Source organism: Cynocephalus volans, chromosome 3 (genome assembly GCF_027409185.1).
Source record: "Cynocephalus volans isolate mCynVol1 chromosome 3, mCynVol1.pri, whole genome shotgun sequence".
Taxonomy (NCBI): Eukaryota; Metazoa; Chordata; class Mammalia; order Dermoptera; family Cynocephalidae; genus Cynocephalus; species Cynocephalus volans.
The window spans coordinates 78,089,849-78,113,346 of NC_084462.1; the positions used below are offsets into that span (position 1 = coordinate 78,089,849).

Sequence of the window (23,498 nt, forward strand, 5' to 3'; positions counted from 1 at the left end):
AGTATAGCTTTTCTAAGCCATTGTCTGTGAGGGAACTCAGTAGTGCAAAGGAAAATAACCATTTTTAAGCAAACACTGTTGCCCTTTGTCAATGAGCAGAGTCTAAGGAAGGTTCACATCTCTCCAAATATTTGGAAAATTAGAAAGCCTTAATTAGTAATCTGGAAAGGTGCATGAGGGAAGGAAAGAAACATAAACCTAATCACTGTGCTTTTCAGGTTTCAAATCCTTCCCCAATCCAGGTAATTTACACTTTAGTAACAATGATTGACAGTCAAGGAATGTATCTAACTCACTTTTATTTTTCCCTTGGGGAAAGCACTTGAGTTCCCAATTGTTTTAAATTGCAGAAGCAGTAATTGTCTTAGAGAGTTAGCAGAAATGGCTTTTTGGAGCTGGGATCACTTGCTGAAGGGAATATAGAGTCCATTTTAATTGATTAAGGTCCCTAGGGCCATTTTCTGGAAGGTCTTTTCACGGTGACCAAATAACCACCTTAGTTAAAGGAGAATAGGAAAGAAAACTGAAGGCCCAGGGGAATCGACTTAACCAAAAAATGTTAACAAGTTGCTGGTAATAACTAAAAGGAAGCCGGCAATACTTTTAAAGCCACTTGCATCCCAAATAGGATTATTGGTGAAATTTAATACGAAAAGTATTTTTTAAAAATACTGTAAAATAAAGATGAGGTAGTGAATGTATTTTGAGATGCTCACTGTTCCAGAGAATGTTGTTTATTAAATTGTGCACTTTGATATATTTGTTTACTTACAGAAGTCAATTGTGACAAGCTAGGTCAATTGCATCAAGAACATTATTAACAGGCTAAACAGCGGTAAATGGTGTGAAGGCTGCTCTGGAAATCTGTGCTTTGATATATGGGGAAACCCACACATCTGATTTGGGATGAAGGAGACAATCACGGCATTGTCTGTGGGTGTCAGCAGACAGGCTAAAGCTAGGGATCCTTGCAGAGACCGGATTAAGGTATCAGAACTGTCCACATCTCATTTATATCACCCCGAAGAGTGGACCACAGTTTTACTGATTAACACACAGACCATGGCAAAGAGCATTGTATATCGGAAATCAGACCGAGATCAGTAACAGTAACACAAACCATGTGTGAACTTTGGCATATGGTTGTTCCTCTTAAGCTATATCTAACTAGGTTCTCCTCCCCTTATTATTTTTTTTAAAGCATTTTTTCCAAACCAGGAAGTTAGCAAAAGCAAGATGTTCCTTAAATTCCTCTCCCACCCCACTCCCTTAAATACACATATTTATGCCATCTTCTGGTATATAATAACATTTTTTTATTGTCAAAAATTTCGATCCTTCTGAAAGGAAGGTGGGGGTACATGTTTACAATGGACTGATTTCATGTGTGTCTTGAGTGGATTGAGTATTGAGTACTGAGGCGGAGAAATCAGGCTAGTAACATTTGAAAGCTTCCATCCATCTAATTTGTATTGTTCCCTCATACTGGAGTATGGGATCAAGGTAACTACTGCAATTCTCCACTTTCCTTGGATTTCATGAAGCACCTACTAGGGCATGGGTGTGTTTCAGTGGCAGGAGGGTGTAGAATAATGCCTGTAATGATGCGACTTATTAGGAATTGCTAATTATCTGAATTTATCATCCAGACATTATAAATGCCTCTGCAGTATATCTGTCTGTTATGGATGAGACTGTACGTTTAATAGCACAAGTACCAGTGGGAATTGACAATTAGCAGCCACGCATGAACCATATGTAGTGTGGCATATTTCACCCAGCTTAGGTAGTCATCTACCAAACAGGCCAAAGTTTTCTTCAGTAGAAAGAGCCCTGACAAATGGTTTCTGGATTCTTCGCGGAGGAAACAGCAAAGGAGCTGAAAGCGACTTCTTTGAACCGCACTAGAAACAGGCAATTCACAAAATCTTTTATACACACAGACGTATCTAACCAATATTGGAAACCCACTGGCCATCCCATCCCAAAGTAAAAAGTGCCACGGCCTCCCACCCTCTGCCTTCCTTGAGGTGCCAACCCAGTTCTAATTCCTTTTTAGTTTGTCCTCAGCCCTGGGCAGGGCTGGCAGGGAGCTACCTGCGATTCCCCAACGTGGATAATCGGATTTGTCTCTTCCCAGGCTGGCTGCGGATGGGGACGAGTTCTGTTCCCGTGAGTCTCAGAAGTAGGCACAGAATCATCTCGCCGATTTTAATTTCTGCCCCTGGGCTGGGAAGAGGGGAGGACCGGGCGCGGGAAGCTCTGCCCTCCTCCCCCCGTCTTTTCCCCACCTCCCCAAATTGGCAGCCAGTCTGTGGCTCTCGGTCTGGGGTCTGGAGGGTGGGGAATGTGGGTGTGGGGGCCGACTGGAGAAGCTCTCGCTAGCGCTGCCTGTGGCCAGACCCGCCTCCCATCCCCTCTCGGGCGCACACGCACGTCCACCCGGACACACTCCGCGCGCCCTCGCCCGCCGCCGCCGCCGCCGCCTGCTCTCCCTCCTGCTCTCGCCGGTCTCCTTCTGCCTTTTTTTTTTTTTTTTTTTTTTTTTGGTACCATAGAGTTGCTCTGAAAACAGAAGATAGAGGGAGTCTCGGAGCTCGCCATCTCCAGCGATCTCTACATTGGGAAAAAACATGGAGTCAGCTCCGGCAGCCCCCGACCCCGCCGCCAGCGAGCCGGGCAGCAGCGGCGCGGACGCGGCCACCGGCTCCAGGGAGACCCCGCTGAACCAGGAATCCGCCCGCAAGAGCGAGCCGTCCGCCCCGGTGCGCAGACAGAGCTATTCCAGCACCAGCAGAGGTAGGAGGCTGGTCGAGGGGCTGGGGAGGGGGCGGCGGGAGCCCGGGCGCGGAGCGGGGGGCGGCCGGGAGTGGGCGCCCGGGGCGCGGGGTCCGGCGGCCGCGCGCGAGCCTGCAGCGGCGCCCCGAGCCCGGAGCACCCCCTTCCCCTCCCCCCTCCGCCCCCCAGAAATGTTGCAAACTTTTGCAGCCCGTTCTCGGCTTGCGGGAGGAGAGGGGGGCGGGGAGGCGGCGGGAGGGTTGACAGCCGGCGGGCTCACCCCCCACCCCCCGGCTTTGATTTTTCTGCAAAGACGGGAGGAAAGCTGCCTTGCCCAAATTAAATACGCTCCCCCAAAATACGGAGAACCGGGGAGTGGGGGCCCGGGAAAGAAACTTTTAAAGCGGCAGTGTCCTTTTAAGAAGAAAAAAAAATCTGTTTATGGCCACCCTCCTCCCCCTTTACCTTTTCTCTTCTTGACAGTTTCGCCCCGGCTGCCCGAGTCGGGGGTATGTTTTCGGTCCCCCGTAGAGCTGGGGGGAGGGGAGGAATGAGCGATCTGGGATTCCCCTGGGGTGGAGAGGGGACGCTCTGGGGTCTGGGGGCGACGTGGGCACCTTGTCTGGAGCACGGCGGTGGGTTTGGGATTTGGAGGAAGGCCCGGAGGAATTGGGGTGCGGGCGTGCGAGGGCCTCGCCAAGTTGTCTTGCGGGTGCGGCGAGGGGAGATGCGCAAGTTTGCAGAGCGGGGGTTCGGAGCCCGGCGCCCGGGCTGGCGGGGGGCGTGTGCGCTCCAGCGCGCCGAGGGCGGCGGTCCTGTGGGGCGCTCCACGCGCATTCGGAGGGAGAGTCTACAAAAGCAAACAAGCAGAAAAGGAGAGCTCGAAAGGCACCCAAACTTATTTCTGCCCCGGGAGTCCTTCCCTCCCTGAGGTTCCAAGTGTTTGTGCAAGAACCTGGGATGGTCAGTGCAAGTTGGATGCTGGTTGGATAGTGCGAGCGATGTTTCCCCCTTCCCGGACGATTTTTACACTTCATTTTGGTGTCTGGAGTGTGTGCGTGTGTGTTTGTGTGTGGCGGGGGGCGGCTCCGTTGACCCCTCTTTGCTTTTTCCTAAAGTATGCTGTTGAGGAAAGCCTACTCTTTTTTTCTTAAAGGTGTCGGAACCTGATGTGGGTTTTTCTCGGGGGGTGGGGGATTATTTATTTGAATGCGCCTGGAGTTTGCAAAGAACAGGAGGAGACTACAGCTTTAATTACTGTTGTAAATAATGTATAAATCACGCCTGTCACTCCGGAGGAAGCGGGCTCGCGCGAACAGCCCTGGGCTGGGGACAGAGAGGATCTCTCCAGCCTGGGCTTGGGCACCGGCCCAGCGCGCCCCCTCCTCTTGCCACTCGGTTCTGGCGGCGATTACGGAGGGTTGGGAGAGGTGAATGGGGGCCGCGGGAGCCGCTCCCTTCCTCTCGATGTTGTAGTTGGAGGTAGGAATATGGCTGATCATGTGCTGGCTGTTTTACAGTGTACCCCCCCTTAGCCACACCCCCTGTCCGGGCGCTTTCCCATTCACGGAATTCGAGTACAGTATAAGCCATCAGGATGACACACGCGAAAAACATTTAATTAAAGGCGATTTCCGAGGAGTGACCGCGCCGAACTGCGGTTTGAGCGGGAGGTGGGTGGCAAGGGCCTGGACCAAAGGGAGGGGGCTGAGGGCTGGGGGCCCGGACCTGCCGCTAGCTCGGTGAGTTTGTGTGCAGAGAGCTTTTGGCTGCAAAGAGTATATTTAGAGCCTGAGACGGTGGATTTGGAATGCGAGCGGGTTATGTAACAGGGTTAATCAGAAACACTGGAGAAAATCCCCTTCATGTGTTTCTGAGGCCTTTTTTTTTTTTTTTTTTGGAAGAGGGGGCATAGTATATAGGAAGTTGCAATATCTGGTTTGTGCTGCCACCCTCCCCATAACCCTTCTCCCCCCCCCCCCTTGTGTGATTAGCATCTTCAGGTGTCATTCTTGCCAGAAGGTGTTCTTGCAAGAGATCAGGGTGGCAGGCTGCAGAACCGACTAGCAGATCCGTAAATTGCTGTTCTTGCAAATTATGTAACGCTGGGGCATTCAGTACCACCAGCCCCCTAGGCTCAGCAAAAAAGGAAAGAGGGGCAAAGTAGGAGTGGGATGCATCTTGCACAGTTGACCTGCTGACCCATATCCCCTTCCCCCCTAGAGAGCCACCCCACCCCCCTTTCATTCTTTGAACCAACCCTTGTCCTTCCCTGTTAGGAGATTTAATGGGAGGGGGGAGGTAAGGCCCAAACACTCAACTCACATCCTGCACGCAGGCACTAGGTTATATAACAGTCTGAATGGAAAAAGGAAGGTCAGAGATGGAGGCATCCTTTAGCTAACACAGCAGTAGTAATAGCTTTCAGAAATTATGTGCATTTGCAGACTTTAACCTCAGATATAGTGTCTGTTCCTCAGGGGTACCAATTTTTTGTGTGTGGGAGCTAGGTAGAAAAAGAGAGAATGCCTGGTACTTGAGAGTGATTTGAAAATGGGAAATGTTTGGGTTTTCAGATGATGTAATGGAGTTGGCAGAATATGCAAGTCGGCTCTCAGAGTGTAAGCAGTAAGAAAATTGGAGCTGGCATCCAGTATTAATGTTGCATAAATTACAATATCGGAAAGAAATTAACCTACACACTAGGTGATTATGCCTTTTAAATACTTAAAACATAAAGGCACACGACTGGAAACAAAAAGCAAACATCATCACCTTATAATTAGCATTTTCAACCTCAAGGAATGTTGAGTGGAGTTCTTGGCATTGGGTGAAATGGAAGCTTTCTGATTTGGGAGATGCTTTCCAAAGGGGTAGCAGGGTTAGCTTCCAGCCAGTCAACATTTGAAGTCCACAGAAATTGTGGTCTGGAGTCTCATGACATTGAGGTGACCTCATGAGCTGTTACCTTGGTAGACCTGAGGCTGTTGCCCAATTCCTACCTTGGGGAATCCAAGTGTGAATGGACTGTGTACCTTCAGTGCCTGAGTGTCCAAAATCAGATGTGTAACTTTATAATCTGAAAGATGACCTCCTCCTATCCTTAAAACTGTGCAGGGAATGTTAGCAGTTTTAATGGAACTTCCGTTTTCTAGGTGGTATTAATGATGTCTGGTGTCATTCGGTCTCATCTTTACAGCACAATGAAAGAAAAAAAGAAAGGCAAGAGGCAACATGGGAAGTAAGAGTGAAGCGGAAAAAACCCACAGCGAATCTTTAATTTAACAAGGCTTTCAGGGACTTCAGGGAGCCATGAGCGTTGTGACATAACTGTTGTTAAAAAAACCCTTTTCCAGAATCTCGTTATTATATGCATGCCAGAAGCTTACATATTTTACTTCACTAAAGTTATCCTCACAGGGCTGTGTACCACACGATTGGTTTGGAACACCAGTGCTGAAGGTTGAAGGCTTTTACGGCAGGCCGACCTAAGGGAAAAATCGAAACCAAAAGATGGGATTAACACTGAAAAGCTCGGTTGGGTTGAGATCGACCCCCCTGGAAGTTCAGCTTAGATTGATTTAAAATCAGTTAACAGGGCCTGTAGTTTATTTTGCAGCCCTGAGGACTTCTAGAACCACATGAGTCTTTGACTTTGAAAATGCCTCACCTCCCATATCCCCTTCAGCCTTGGTTGATTCATTTTCTAGTAGGTACTCTTCCTAGCAATTTAGTGCCCTTTCCAGAGATTGATTCCCAGCTCAACTTTTCTTGCATGGACCGGCTCTCCACAAATGATGCCCCATAGTTTGAAAGAGCTACTGGCTGAGAGAAAATCCTTTGCCAAAGGGATGAAATAATTATTTTTTAAACTAACGGACTTTAATTTTCCAGTAAATTGCTCATAAAAACATTTATAATTATATCCTTTAAAAATGTAATAGAATAATTTTAGAAAATGCATTTGATGATAGTTATGATAACTTTTTCTGTTGCTTACCCCTTATTTCTTAAAAAGAATTGAATTATTAATCTACAATTCAAGTCTTGAGTGGCTGAAAACATTTATAGCAGACTCTTTTTATGTTAATCACCTGCTGGAATTTTCCAAAACCTACTGGCATTATGAGGAGCCCTGGCCGTTAGGAAATGTCTCTATTTCTGAAACTGAAGTATGGAGACTGTACTGAAGCCCCCTAGTGAAGAGACCCTTCAGCTTTTTCAAGGCAGCAGAGGTAAGGGACATAGCACACATTCCTGGTTCTACACTGGACTCCTAAAGTGGGATGCAGGGAAGTATGAGCATATTATAATTGAAATAGTTGTGCCTCTGGATGAAAATGTTCTGAGGATTTTTGGTGACAGCTGAATCACTTTTGGAAGCAAACTGACCGATGTCCGAAGCTAACCTTTGGACTGTGAGACAAATGTATAGGTTCTTTTTCTTGGACCATACTCTTGCCACTTCTGAGTTAAGAGGCAGGTTTTTCTCTAGATTCTCCCATTTTTGCATTTAGGAACTTGTGTGATTTTTGGAAGGACAGACTGAGTTGGATGTTATTGAAAATTCTGTTTGTGTGGTATGGTCCTGTAAAGCATAAGCCACTTTTTCTGAGCTTAGTCTTCCTTTCCCCTCCATCTTCCTAGTTTACTTGATGATTTGTGCTTCTTAGCTTACATATGTACTTCTGTGTCTGTGGAAGCAAAAAACGTAACTACCTTTCAGGTGTCTGGAGAAAGAGCGACTGCCTCATGTGCAAACAAATATATATAGAGAGAGAAAATGTAGCTCTGCTAGTATGACACATCCTGCCGTTCACCCTCTTTGTCTTCCATTAGCCAATGTGCAAGGACTTTGAGATAGACACAATCTACTTCCTCATGCAGTTTCCTGACCCATTCATCCCAGATTAGTGATAAATTCTTCCAGAGTAAGGAGAGAGTCTTTTTTGAAAGGCCTTCAGGTGTTGAAGTGAACACTAACCTAGAATGTGGAATACCTTTCTGAATATGAAGATTGTCTCCTTGCTCAGAATTTAGGAGCATTTTCTCTCTTTCTCTCTCTTTTTCTCTTATTCTCCCTTTTATCATTTTTTAATATTTTGTGTTTGGGGGGGAGGGGGTATCTAATTCATAATAGGAAGTGTTGGTTTAGAAGTGAGCTGTTAAATTTTTCACACATCTTTTTAGGCTGTAGGTAAAAAAATAACATTGTATCATTTTTTAATTAATGCTTAAAAAAAAAACCAAAAAACAAACCCCAGAAAATAGGTGTTTGAGTGTTCATTTATATACAGTAAACCATGATTTTTCTTTAAGGATACCAAGTGATAAATTGGTTTTTCTAACAGTAGATTAACCCAAAGTATTTTTTCTCTTTTCCTTACTGAATATGTTTTTTAAATGTGCTGGTCCCCTTTCTTACCCTGGAAAGAACATTGAGAATGTAATTGAATCTTTCTTTGGGGCTTGAGAATCTTATGGTGCCACAGGGTCACTGTGCTGAGTATGAGTTCTGATTGTACGTTACAGAACTGTAAATGGAGACAGTGTCAGAGATTGGACTAAATCTGTCTTGATCCCATCTTGGGAATTGTTTTCTTTTTACTTTTGTTAAATCCTCCATATCAGTATGTTTTGTTATTTGCCTCACTTGTTCTCTAAGTTACGTGTAGCAAAGTAGAAATTCAATTAGTTGATTCTGGTTAATTGAGGTTTTTACTTTACAGGAAAATTTCACCCAGAGTCTAGAGTCTTCTTAATTCTTTCTCTAGAGTAATAGAGGATGTAAAATCATTCTTGAATATTTAGAAAGGCTGTTGCATCTATAAATAAGTTATGTATTTACTGTATTACAATAATAAAATGTTAGTTTTCCTCTATGTAATGTTAGATAGAAACTCTAGTTAATTTTGCCTCTTCCTTAGGTATGTTGAAGGGGTATCTTTGGTAGAGGGCTTATATATCCTGAAACTCTAGGATTAGAGGGAAGACTCAAGAAAGTCAATAAAGAACATTTAGATTCCCCAAAAGGAAACTCTCTTTCCAAGCTTAGGCCTTTGTTCTCTGGACCAATGTGGAAAGCATGCCTGGAACCACATCGTCAGACGCTGACTTTCTCAGGATGTCCCACTTGACTTAATGATACTATGCAGTTAGTTGTCTTGTGATATCTTTGATGTCGTAGTGTTGGAAATTCAGCTTGGGAGTCTTGGTGTTCTTTTGTGACAGCCCAATTATTATTATTATTGTTATTCTTTCATTTTTTATTTTTTGCTTTTGCAGTAGAGACACCAAGGAGATTGTCTAAAGAAATCCATAGAAGAGGGGAATGGGGTGCAATGAGGAATAAATGCACCACAGCGCATGGTGTAGGCAGGCTGGTTGTTTGCTCCAGCTCTTGCATGCTAGTCCTAAAAGGCATTACAGGTAACAATTCCCTTGTGTTGGTGGAAGGACAATTTTTCTTCCTAATAGATTTTTATGTCCTTAACTGACATGTCATTATTACAAACTGTCTTATCACATTACATGCTATCGCATATTAACAGTGGTTTGGCAATGTGGTTTTCTGGTGCTTGTCTTCTCCACAGAACTGGGGCCCTGGTGGCGAGCTGGAGAGCCCTGTGCAGTGCTCACTGGCAACTGAGAGTACAGGTCTCCGACCCCCTTGAAGGTGCTGGAGGATTCCAGGCTGTCCCAGGTAGAGTTTCTATACCAGAGGTTTCCCTGAAACTCTATCAGAGGTTGGAAATTAGTAGGAAACATTATACTGTAGAGGATTTATAATCTCCCAGCCTTGAATCCTCTTAATGATGTTATTGGGCATTTGTGTTTTGATTATGAACTATCTTAAAGTTTTTTGAAAACAATTAGGAAGTTTCTACATCCATGCATAGACCATAATAGATGAACTTGTCTGGGTGTTAGGAAGGGTGCCACTTAGTATGGGATCCTCAAGCCAGCGAAAGAGGCAGTGCACTGTTAAAAATACCTAGCTTACTTCGGGGGAGGATTTGGCTGAATACTGATGAAGTTTATAAAATATGAATGTAGTGAAGTTGCTGTACGTAAGTGGTAGGCGTGTGTGAAAGAAGTAAGAAGAAATAAAATTGTGTATAAATGACACTCTGAAACTTGATGGAATTGTACACGTGGCAAGAGTGGTGATGTTTGGGTCTGGTCTTAATGGGGGAAAATAGGCTTAAAATCTATATGTTGAACTAGATGTAGGACTAAATTATAGAACATAAAATCATTTGACTCATTTTATTTTATTTTTTATGTTAACATTTACTTGTACATATTTGTGGGGTACAGTGTGTTGTTTTATTATGTGCATATACTGCACAATGATTCACTTAGGGTAGATAGCATGGTTTTGTACCCATTAGTCCACCACTTCTCCTCTTCCCCATGCCCCTCCTCTCCAGGCCTCTGTAACTATTATTCTTCTCTCTGCTTCTATGAGAAACATTTTTTTTTAGATTCCACATGAGAGGTATCATGCAGTATTTGTCTTTTTGTGCCTGACTTAGATGGTGATTTTCAGTTCCATCCATGTTGCCACAAATGATAGGATTTTATTTATTTTTTTAATAGCTGAATAGTATTCCATCATGAAAATAAACCACAGTTTCTTCTTATCCGTTCATCCATCGATGTGCATTTAGGTTGATCCCATCTCTTGGCTATCGTGAGTAGTGCTGCAATGAACATGGGAGTGCAGGTGTCTTTTTGATATATTGATTTCATTTCCTTTGGGTATATACCCAGGAGTGGGATAACTGGGTTGTAAGGTAGATCCATTTTTAGAAAGAATGCTACCAGAGATAAACAGGCAGGTTGCAAAGAACGGAGGTGAAACAGAATGGGGGAAAAATGAGGGACCAATGTTTGAGTTTATAATAAGGTATGGTAATCACTGTTTTAAGTATTCCACACTATTACCTTCTGTGCTTTTAGGTACAGAATTAGTTATAACCAAACAAAAGGAATAAATATGAATTTTAGGTTGTGCAGAGAAATCCTCTTGATCCCCAAAACGTAAATGTATGTACTGAGAAGCCAAGCTGCACATAATGTAATTATTTCTGTCTTATCCTTATTAATTGACAGCCAACTGTATGCTTCTTTCCTGAAGGTGACTTTACAATCTCTAGACCCAGACATTTCTCTCCGAAGTGGAGTGAAGGAAGGAGAACCACAAGCTAAAATGTGCTTCACTGGGTGAAGTATTTGGGGGGAAAGATAAGAATGGTGAAATAGAGGAATGGAATCGTGCATACAGAGATTAGGGATGCCTGTTTGGGGCTGGGGAGTGGGGGCTGTGGATGAAGGAAGGAAGTTTCTAGAGGGAAAAGAGACTTCTATGCAGAAGAAAATGAAATTAGCATTGACTCTGAAACGGCTGGGAATGTGACTTTCTAATTTTAAATTATCTTTAACAAGGGCAATGAAAGAGGAAAAGTTGACACTTTGAGAAGTTATGACGAACTTGTCGAGAATACCAATTGACAAAGGCAGGTAAGGGAATACTTGGAAAATCAGAACAAGAGCAGGTCTGAAGGGCACGTTGATCTGCTTCCTAGTGTGTTAAGGGAATTGGCGGGCGTGTTTATTGACTCTTCCAATTAGTTTTAAAGAAACCTGAAGAAATGGGCAAAGATGGAGAAAAGGCAACCAGATGTGATTCTGTCTTTCCAGAAGCAGAGAGGCTTATGTCATGCCATATGATCGATGCCAGTCTTGGGAGGAGTGCCTGTGTAGAAAAAATGGACTTTCAGCATCCAATCACAGAGGAAACACGCGTATATTCAGCAAGTCTGAAACCTCTTAAATAAACAGCATTGCTTTTCATTTTCACTTTCCAGTTATAAAACCAGCAGATGATGAAAAGGCCCTGTGACAATACAATACAGCATGTACTCCCAGGAACATTAGTGACAGGGATATTATATCTGAAAGGACAGGGAAACTAGGAGGGTGAACTGCCTATAACTCTCAATTGTCCAGGTAATGAAGCATTGGGAAAGCAAAGGCAGATGAAATAATTTGACTATAAAAAATAATTCCTCTTTTAGTCATCTTATTAGTTGACTGATGATGACAAGTGTGAAATTGCCAGAGTTGTGTTTTATAATTTCTGGTACCTGTCACCCACTTTGGATGAACACATGTATGCAAAATGTGGGAGCCCGGGGAATTTCTACAGACCAGGCTGTTAGCATGGAAGTTGTAAAATTTCCCAGTGGGAAGGGTGACAGTCGAAGATCAGTGAGGTTCTGCAGCTTTCTTTGAGGCCCCACAGAGGATCAGCAGGAGGACTGATGCTGCACTGAATGGAAGGGCTCTTGAACATTCTTAAGCTCAATTTTTACTCTTGAGTTTGGGTATGTGACGCTCATTCACAATGCTACCACTGTTCATATTTTATTAGACTAAAGTGGGTTAGAGTCACAAAGGGCCCTATGAATCATCTAGATCAGCCTCCCATTAAACTGATGCTCATAGAGGTCTCGTAATGTGTCTAAGATCATGTTCTTGGTAAGTAGTGGGGCTGTGACTAGAACCCAGGTCTTCTACTTCCTTGTATGACATTCCTTCCACTTGTGTGCTCTGCCAGAATCCTCAAAAGTTCCACTAATGTACAAGGCCAAGTTCCTGCCCTGTAGGAAAACCACCTGAGGATATTAAGATATGTACACAAGTTAATCTAGCATTTGGTAGTGGACATGTATGAAAGCGAGTGCAAATTATTTTGGCTATGCATCAATAGTTGAACATTGTCAGTAATTGTATTTATTTTTTTAATCCCACTGGGCACTTTTATTATTAATTAAAAATTTGCTAGTGAGCTTGTGGCTCTGTCAGTAAAGCCATTCTAAAGCATAGTGAAAAACAGTGCCTGAGTTTCAGGTTCTGACTTAGTGAAAAGTAAAATACAGGAGATGGAGTTGAGCATCTTGTACTCGGTGCTTACTGGAGCCAGACCCAGCCAAGGGCACAGTGAGCGTGGGTGTCTCCACGGCGGCTGCTTTCCTCAAAACAGGGCTTTAGGCTGTGCCTTATATATGGATGCTCAAGAGCAAGTCTGTGAATGGAATACTACATAGCCATTACAAATCATGTTGCAGTAGAAAAAGTAGTTCATAACAGAAGAGTGTTTATGATCTGTTGCTAAGTGAAAAGTAACAGCTTTCACTGCAATGTGCACAGAATGATATCATTTTTGTACATAATTATAGTGTGTGTATATATATGAAATATAATCATATCAGCAAATTAACTCAGATCCACATATACCAAAATGACGAAATGATAAAGCAGTCATCTGTGGATGGTGAGATTATCTGTGAGTTTCTTTTTCTTTGTGCTTATCTGTATTTTCTGAATTTCTTGCATTGTGAATGTATTACTTTTGTAATAAGAAAAAAATAAATTTTTTTCCAAAAAAAAGATTGTGTGTTGTGAATCTGGGGATGCTTTGAAGGTACTAATTCTGGACTTAGCATTTTACGCAGAGTTTCTTGATGTTTCAGGATGCACCAAGTTTACTGGCCCAAGGAACAATACCTTTGACAATCTTATTCAGCCAGGGATCATTCAGCTTGAATATTAAAAGGAGTATTCTAATATTGGAACTTCTCGCCCCTCTAGAGTGACATCTTTGAAACATTTATACTGTGATCCGCAGTGAGAAAAGCATATAACGTAAGCTAGTACATACACACACCACACGCACACACACATATACATACATGCACAAATAAACTTTTCACAGATAATATTTATTCTTTACTTTCGACACACTGTTCTATTTGCTCTATTATTTATTTATTTATTTATTTATTTATTTTTTATTATTATTTTTTTTTCAAAATTAGTAGTTTTTATTCTTAGTCATATGACATTTAATTTACATTTCATTTTTTTTTGTTATTTTTTATTTTTTTTATTTTTTATTTTATTTTATTTTTTTAAATTTTATTTTGTCGATATACATTGTAGCTGATTATTGCTCCCCATCACCAAAACCTCCCTCCCTTCTCCCTCCCCCCCTCCCCCCCAAGAATGTCCTTTCTGTTTGCTTGTTGTATCAACTTCAAATAATTGTGGTTGTTATATCTTCTTCCCCCCCCCCCCCCGGTTTGTGTGTGTGTGTGTGTATGTGTGTGTGTGAATTTATATATTAATTTTTAGCTCCCTCCAATAAGTGAGAACATGTGGTATGCAATACTGCCATTTGCAACAACATGGATGGACCTTGAGAGAATTATATTAAGTGAAACAAGTCAGGCACAGAAAGAGAAATGCTCTATTATTTAAAATAGAGGTCACGAGCCACCAAATTGATTTCATGATCTGTTTATGGGCTGCTCCTTAAAATTTGAGAAATCTTGCCTTGGGCATAAGGTAGACCATGGGGAACATGGCCTGGTAGTGAGAGGAAGGGAAGGAGTGTTTCCAAAGTAACTGATGTTGAACTCCAGGTGCTTCTCATTATGATTTCAGGGAGGAAAAGTAATATAAGTACTTATTATTTATAATCATGCAGTATCTTTATGCCACTTTTAGCATATACTCATTAATATCCTATTACATTTAGATATGCATCTGCCTAGACTAGCTTAGAATATGCATTCTAGGATCCCCCTTTGCTTGGAGTTGATGTCACTGTGTAAGAGCCCAAGGGTGGCATTCTTTCATTCAACAAATATGTACTGAGCACTTTCTATGTGCCAGGCACTGTGCTAGGGTCTGGGCTTAAAGCAACAGACAAGAGAGAGTAGATCCCTGCCTTCCTGGATCTTACATTCTACTGGTGGCATATCTCAATGTAGACCACTCTCTGGGTCACCTTGAACCAGACACTTCAGATGGTTCTCTTCTAAATGTGTTTGGAACTTGGCCTTTTTTTACCTCTATGTCTGTATGTGCCTTCACCATTTGCTCCCCCTCCCCCAATCCCCGTCCTGTGTCTCCGTCTCTCTTTCTCACTTTTCTTAATGAAATTCTACCATCATTTTAGCTCCAGATAAGATGTACTCTCTCCCTCCTAAAATTCCTAAGACCCTTGTCTTTTATAGTAATCAGTCATATAGGACATGCTCATTCAACAAACATGTAACCTCTTCGTTTTCCAGCTTCCTTTTACACTGCCTTACCATGTTATTTCCTGGGTATGAGCCTAGTACCCCAAGAAGACCGGGGCCACAGTTTATGTTTGCACCCCTGCACAGTGCCTTGCATAAAGTAGGTGCTTGGTAACTGTGCAGATATTCTCTCGCACATGGCCTTGCGGAGCTGTGTGCTTTCTCAGTAGACAAGCTTAGCACTTCCCAACTCTGCAGGTACCTCTCCTATTGCTTATACTTCCAACTGGGCCTTGGGTTTGGACCCAGCCACCCACATTTGTCCCACTTCTGTCTCTCGGATCCACTTATCTCCTCAATGGCATGTTTAGGCATGCTCCAGCGTTGAGTGATTCAGACCAAGCCTGGACATGTTGGGAGAGAGAGCATGTGTACGTGCTTGTTACAAGACTTCTGGGAGTGAGGCAGGCCTGTGAGGCTAGCTGTGTGACCTTTGGTAAGTTCATTAACCGTGCAGTCTGTTTCCTCACCTGAAAACCGGGGATGACGATAAGGCTGGCCTCCCTGGGTGGTTGGGAGGATCATGTGTGGTGATGCCCAGGAAGCGCCTGGCAAGGCCTGGCATACAGTCACTGTAGCTCCAGTGATGGTGGTGGTGGTGGGGCACACACAGGGGAACTGGGACCCCCTGCCACCTCTCCCCTGGATCTTGCTCAGTTTGTCAGTTCCCTTTGCCTGGAGCATTCCTCCTTGGTTCTGATCAGCTGCTCTGTGACACAAGCAAGAGCATCAGGACATCTGTGGAGATCCCAAAGACTTTGCTTTCTCTGCCATTCTCTTTCTGGGACTGGATTGTGCCCTGTTCCTTATATCAGCTACCATAGGCTGGATCCTGCCAAGTGAGGACAAATCACTTAAGCTCAACCCCATCAGACACTTGTTGGACATCACTGACGTTACCTCCCATACCTTCAAGTGAGCCACAGGTGGGCCCACATCTGGCTGTTCACCATTCCCCACCCCTGCCAACTATTTCTGCAGCGCCCACTGGCTGCCCCCTCCAGCCACTGAGGCTGGGGTAGCTCCCTCCCACCGTTCTCTGGTCCTCTCTCACGCCTCATTTCTCGGCAATCCATCATTTTTCAGCCTCCCTTCCCCTTTACTCACTTTTTCCTCCCTGCCAGAAAATCACATTGGAGAAGCTTGTCTGCAAGGGTTCCATTCAACTTGTTCTGCATTAATGCTCCACTATGGTGACCCACTGCTGAGTCTTTCACTTGTAATGTAATCTAATAATTTACATGCACTTTGCAAGCAATACTCTCAGAGACTAACAACCTGTTTGAAATTGCTCTGCTGTTACAGTGTTTGAGCTGATGAGAGAGCAGTGTGAGAAAGAGTACTTACTGGTATCACAATGGCATTGGGTAAACCCAGGAAAATATTGTTAGCACAAGGTGCTGATGGATTATAATATCCTGTCTTAGAGAATCAATTAAACCTGCTAAAGATCTTTTATTGGTTTTGGCTTGTAATTGGGCTAGGGTAGGTCAAAGTATAGAAGGGATAGAGACCTAGCAAGTGAGAGGAAGTGAACCAAGAGTGGAATCCTATCTTCCTGGGATGCTGTGAAAATGTTTTAGTTTTGATATACTACATGATTTTTACAGAATTAATTGACACTGTGATTAGGTTGTTTTATTTCTTCACTCAAACATGTTGGAAGCTGATTCTAATATGCAGTATAATGAAGATAGAGTGATGCTATAATAATAGTGCCATTGTAAAGTGAATTATATCATTAAATATCTATTTTGTCCCATTTGTATTGTGATAGTGATACACACAGAGAGACAGAGTAGCTGGTCCGTAAGAAAGAGACTCTAGCAAAGAAGGAAAGCTCCAATCCTATGATATTGAATAGTCAGTGAATGAAAATAAACCATTGGTTCAGTGGGAAAGTGAATTTTTATTTCTATAAATGTATATATACACACACACACACAGACACACACACACAAACATACATATTGTGCCAGTCACGCAGATCAGGATGAAGATATATGACTCTGGCATAAAAATACTTGGCTTGTGTTGCTTTCTAATGAGTTGACTAACCTAAATAGAGATGGACATCAATTATAGCAGGTCAAGTCAAAAATAATATTAAGGCCAGGATTTGAAAACAAGACTTTGTGTATTTGTTTCAACTTCTTCATCCTCATTACCACTCCTGAGAACCTCTATTAATTGATATTTCTCAAGTTTGGGGAGAAATATTAAGGGCCCAGGAATTATGGTCATTTTATTTTATTTGTCTCCCAGTGAAAGACACTGGTCATACAACTTCCACAGCAGAAAGACACAGGCATATTTCAATGCCTTGAGTCATAACCCAACCCTAAGAACAGAAAAAGGATCCGCGAAGGCAGCATCCAATGTGGCTGTTCCCAGCGGGGCATGTAAATTAAGAAGCCCAAGAAAGTATTACACTTTGATGGGGTTCCAGTGACTTTATCCCTTCACCCCAAGGAGGACTGGCTTCAAGGGTAATTTGGCAGTAATTGTCCATGAGCTCCCAATAGTTAGGATGATATCTCCAGCAGGTCCTGAAAACTTACCTGGTCCTTATCCACTCTGGATTGCTGCCTCCAAGGCCCTTCTTTTCAAGTTCTGCTGCAATGGCATCCAGAAGAGATTTTCTGTTAGGTCCCATCTCTCACCTGCCCTCACTCCAGGATTTCACTTCTGTGGCATTTCCAACACCATCACCTGGTAATCTGGAACCTCAGAACGACCTTGTCCAAAGAGTTGAGAGTTTATGTAGTTTAGAACACATTTAACTTTCATATGTGTCATGCTTACTCTGAAGACAAAAATATTGAAATCAAATTTGCTTCATAAACAACTATGCACTCCCTTTCCCTTTAATCAACAATGTTGATTTTAGACTCCACAAGGATTTCGGGGGAGAGTAGACAGCATCAATGTCTGGCATCTGGATTAAGAATATATTTAGTGGAGAAGTTTCATTGCAAATCTCACTGAAAAAATATCAATATCATATTGTGCCTAATAAAATGTTATAATGAAAATTACCACGGCTTTTGACAACATGCTTTTATTAATTGGTCTTTTCTATTATTATTTTCTTAGTAGCAAACACACTCTGGCTTTATCTCTCAGTTATAATCCTCAATGAATTCACATTTTGCTGCTTAGGCTGTGTTTATCTTCTCACTGGCTCAGTTCCTTGAGGGCAGGGCTGTAGATTGTCTGCAGTGTTCTGTCCTATATCTCTCTGCCTTTCACTTGAACATTCAATGAATGCCCTCAGGATACCAGTGACGTGTACTTTAGAATCAATATATGAAAGACAAGCCAGCAGACAGAAAACTGGAATGAGGCAAGAAAATCTGATATTCTTCGAAAGCTTCAGATGTTTAAATGTGGTGTAATATATCGCCTCCTTGCAATTAATGCATTATTTATTGAACACTTACTATGTGCCAGGTCCCACGTTGGTTAATGAAGTTACAAAGTTGAATTCAGGGAATTGATGGGCAGGAAAGACACTAATTCAAGAAATGTGTAGAGTGCTACAATAGAGATACTTACAAAATATACGCAGAAGAGGGAGAAAACACTTCAAGAGGAGTCAGGGAAAGCTCACTGAGGTGGTTACATTTAACTAGGTTTTGGAAAGATGAGGAGATCCTCTAAGCAAAAAGTGAAAGGGTGTTCCAGGCTGAGGCACATGAGGTGAAAGTTCATGGCACACTCATTTAACCTGAAGGAGGTGTAGCTTGGCCTGAGCATGCTGGCAAGGACTAGGAGATGAGGTTGGAGAAAGTAGACAGGGGCCAGGCTAGGTATCTTTTTCCTATAGCAAAATTTTGAGCAAGTGAGAAATACTGGATTTCTTTTTGGTAAGGTACTTAAGTATAAGTACCTTATAAGTACCTTATGTTTGGGGTAGAGGTGGAGAACTGACAGTGCAGAGAAGGAGCTGTGTTAGAAGACCTCTGTGATAATTCTGGAGATATGCAGGCTGGGACTTGGGTCAGGGGTGGGGGTCGGACTCTGAGGTATAATTTCCCAGCAGGTAGAAATGGAGGTCCATGATGGAGGGTATGATAGGAGTCAGTCCTATAGTTTGGAGTAGAACTATTGGCTGGGACAGTTTGATGGGGTGGGATATGCAGAGAGGAGAAGGCATGGATTCAGTTTGGGATGGGAGGAGATGAGCTGGAAGTGCCAGGGAAGTTTCTAATGGGAGATGGAAAAGTGGGTCTGGCAAGGAACATGTGGTAGTATGTTATGTGTGGAATTAGGGAAAAAATTTTAACAAGTGCCTGGTGCTCAGGAGGACTAAGCTGGAGACATGGAGCCATAGCTCTGAGCAGAATTTTTGACAGGGTGTTGGAAGGTGAATTTTTACAACTGTGAGGTCATGTTCATGGATCTTGAAGTTATATCAGTAGAAAATAAGTCTAAGGTCCAACTGAATGTGGTTGAGAAATTGAAGGTCCAACTGCAGTGATGGAGAAAAGTGTGTCAAAAAACCGTATTGAAACCTGGAGATCCTACATCTACTTAAAGCATAAAAAGTCAAGAATGTTTGTAAATCCAGAGCCAGTTTCTAACACACTTTGCTGCCTGGGGTTGCATTGGAGTTGTGTCTGCTTTGGTGGCGATCTCCTTCCCAACATGCCTAATTGATGACTGAAGAGTTGCAGCCCTTCCCCCTCTTTTTTTTTTTTTTTCTTTTTTTTCTTTTTTAAGCTTTCTACACAGCCAGGCATTGATTTATCCTGTCTCTAAGGGGAATCTGCCTCACACTTGGCAGAACCTCAAACATTGGAGAAACAGAATGAATAGTAGCTGTGGAGAGGTCTCCCCCTTGCCCTGGGAGAAAGGCTTTGTGGGAGAGAAAGTTGAAAGGGGGTCTTGAGAAAGGGTGTGCGGTCTTCAAAGAATGGGTCTAGCCATGAGAAACTAAATGGAAGATTTTTTTTTAAGTTGACCAGGAAGAGAAAAAGCAATGCATAAGTGTTTGCTGGCAAGGCAGATGATGATGTTGGTTATGATTATAGTGGGGTTGATGGCACTTACTGTTTTCAAGGGACTTTCACATATGCAGTAGCCTCTGGAAGTCCTGGAAGGAAGTTGATAAATGCTGCAGCCCACAGAGAGACTAGAGAAGTGTTGTGTAATTACAGAGAGCTGTTGACTTAAAACAACTCGGATACTAATAGGCTGACCTTATCTTCACTCCAGTAGCGTGCCAAGAGGGGGCTTTGCCCTGTTGGAAGAGCCATCTCTTTGCCTTCTGAGGCAGTAGCTGAGCTTCCTATTGTTTTCAGTGAGCTCCGACTAAATGTTTTCCCTGTCGATATTCCACTAATGTGTCATATGAATTATTTGTGTTATCTCTGTGCTGTGAAATTAGAGGCCTTTACCCACAGTGTGGTAAGTAGATTAAAATGAAAGCCTGTTTTTTATGGTGTGGGGTAAACCGGGCAAATATCAGGCAAATACTTTGTGAGTGTTTGATCTGACAGTGGGGAGGCCTTGGGATGCCAGTGTCTTCTAAAACCCGAAAGCTGAGCTGCGGCTGGAGTTTTCTTCAAAGAGGTTTATATTTTATCTGTTGGCACTTCTAAGGGGAAGGAAGGTTTGGAGTGGGTGATCCTGTGATGATTCTTTTATTGCTGTTGTTTTCTTCTCTGTCTTTTTAACTTTGTGGAAAGCTCTTCCAGTTATACACTCAGACTCTGTTCGGGACATTGGTGGCCAAACAGTCCCCTTTTGTTAAGTGAGCGTCCTATTTTTGTTTCTCTTGAAAGGTGCCCTTCAGGACAGCAAAGCCTTTATTTGGGCTGTTTATAATTGAGCCCTGAAGAAACCTAAACAGAAATCATTCTAAACCCAGGCCAAGTGCCTCCTTTGCCTAGCTAGGCAAAGCTAAACCCACACAAGGTGAAATCGAACCAGCTGGTTACCTGAGAACTACCGTGGGGAGTTCTCCAGCTTGATATCTCTCACTGGCCGCCATCCCAAGAGCCAGTGAAGGCTAAGGGTGAAGGAGTCTTCTTGGTAAGGAAGGCTAGGTTAGATTAAGTTTTAAAGGGTCCTTTGTCAGCTTGCAAAACACTGAGGATCTATAAGGATCCTGAAGGAAATGGGTTGGAGAAGACATTTATGACCATAAGTCTAGTTGTCTTAGGGGGTGCAATTTTGGGGGAAACTTTTACTCTTTATTGCTCAAGCTTTCAATATATTTATTTATATATATAAATATGTGTATATATATAAAGCAATATATATTTATATAAATGTATACAGATATAAAAGAATATATGTATTTTTTCCCTTTTTTTTTTAAGAAAAGGGTATTCATAGCCTTGACCCATCTTGACATACTTTTGTCATTCCTCTTTCTGCCTTTTATGCTTCCACAAATTAGGTAAACTGAGTCCTTTAGGAAAATTAGGGCACATGTAAGATTTGGTAATCTAAAGGTTGTGCAGTTTGGGGTTATTTTATTTTACTTTATTCTGTTATAATAGGTATGGGGTTAACCTCTGTAATTTGAAATGGAATCTTTATTCCCTACCCAACAATCATCTAGGTAAGGGGTCAGACAGGCCTCATTGCCCACAAGAACTGCCTTTAATTTTGGAATTTTTCTTCCCTCTTTAGATATCAGCTGGGTGATTTAGGTGGAACAGGGAAAGAATGCTGGGCTTTGTCAGAGAAAGACAGACTGGCTGAAAAGTTCTGTTCCCTAGGGGCTGTTTGGAGCCTTCTCAAGTGTGAGGTCATCAGTATATTTAAGTTCTAAGCTTCCACACGTATTGGTCGGCCATTCTCTGATGTTCCTTGTTAACCACATATTTTCCCCTGTGTTTCTAGAGGAGGAGACACCTGCCTCTTGGAGGAACCCCTAGCATTATGGGAGTATCTGTCCAACTGGCCCCTGTATACACAGACAACTAAAAAGTGAATCAGTCTAGAGATAGGCATCATTTTAAAGCTAAAGTACATTTTAGAAAGTTAGGGACTGGTTCTGTGGCAGGGAAGTTGAGCTAAATATGCAGTTCTATTTTAATTTTCACTTTATGCCAAGGCAAGAGCATTGGGAGATAGACTATAAATGTATAAGTAAGTCACTGCAAGAATAGCCCTTTGCAAAATGCAGATTTAGGAAGGCTAAATATTTTCTCATATACTTTAATGCACATGAATAACTAATCCCTGATCAAGTTCCTGAGAAAGGCATGTTGTGTAACCACTTAACCTTGATAATTGTAATGAATTATATAGAGGGCTGCATAACTGCAAATTAAGTGTTTGGTTGTATTAGTCAGTGTGGGCTGCTATAACAAAACACAAAAGTCTGGGTGGCTTAAACAGCAAACATTTATTTTCTCACGGTTCCAGAGCCTGGGAAGTCCAGACTCAGGTCATGGCAGACTTGGTACTTGGTGGGGGTCCTCTTCCTGGCTTGCAGACAGCTGCTGTATCCTCATATGGCAGATAGGAAGCTCTAGTGTCTCTTCCTCTTCTTATAAGTGCACTAATCCCATCATGTGGACCCCACCCTCATGACCTCAACTAAACCTAATCACCCGACAAAGGCCCCACCTTCTAATACCACCCTATTGGGGGTTAGGGCTTTACCATATACATTTTGAGGGGGACACAGATATTCAGTACCTAACACCAGTTGATGCTTAAAGCATATGAGTAATTTTCGGGGCAGTCAGTTTGCTTCCAAAAAGTTGTTAAAAAATCTTAGCTTGATCATTTGTTGGTTTAAACAGAGTCATGTTTTTCTGTGTATATTTTATCTTAGGTGCGGCTGCCTCTCAGCATATTCCTGTACTGCTTAAAATCTATAGTAGTAAAACCCAAGATAATTAAGGCTGTGATATCATTGTTTTAAATTAGTGTGCATGTTTTTTTTTAATTCAACAGCAGTTTCCTTCATATTCTACATAAATGGATCACATTTTAATTTTGTGGCAAATAAAGATCTATTTTACATTTCTATGAGCCACAAGCCCCGGTGGGTAGGTCTGAATTAGGATGTTTGCTGTTGGATGTACTGAAGCAGTGAGACTTTTAGAATTGATTCAGCTTTTTAAAAACTCATCTATGAATATTAAGGGCGAAGAAAGAAACTTCAATCTAAAGCTCATAAACAGCCATAGATTTCACCTAAAAACAAATACTGAGAAGACAAGAAAATAAAATTTACAAGCACTAATGCAAGCAGAGAGTAACTAAATCATGGGTTAATTTCAGTATGGTATATACTCCAAAAACATATTAATCTTTGATTCAGGCACATCTGTTTGTGAATGTATTTTATTATCTGTATGGTTAATGCCCTGGGTGTTTACATGGAGCAAAATAATGAGGACAAACTGTGAAGAGTACACTGGACAAGTAATCAGGACGCCTGGGGTCTGATCCCAGCTCGACCATTAATTATGTACGTGGCTTTGAGCAAATGGCTTCACCCCAGACACCTCACCTTCTCCACCATGCAGGGATGCGTGGAGTTACCACTTCCCGCCAGCTCTGACATTTTATAACCCCGTGACTAAGATCCAA

The 23,498-nt window shown here is 42.5% G+C and overlaps 1 protein-coding gene across 1 annotated transcript in view; it reads left to right on the plus strand.

Annotated features, from left to right (window-relative positions):
* Window positions 1-2,569: 2,569 nt before the first annotated feature.
* The window catches only part of RORA (RAR related orphan receptor A), a 714,208-nt gene continuing 693,279 nt past the window's right edge, over window positions 2,570-23,498 (plus strand). Inside the window, exon 1 of the mRNA XM_063089778.1 lies at window positions 2,570-2,799. Coding sequence (XP_062945848.1) covers window positions 2,634-2,799 — 166 coding nt within the window. The 5' untranslated portion in view covers window positions 2,570-2,633. The remainder of the gene's footprint in view (window positions 2,800-23,498) is intronic.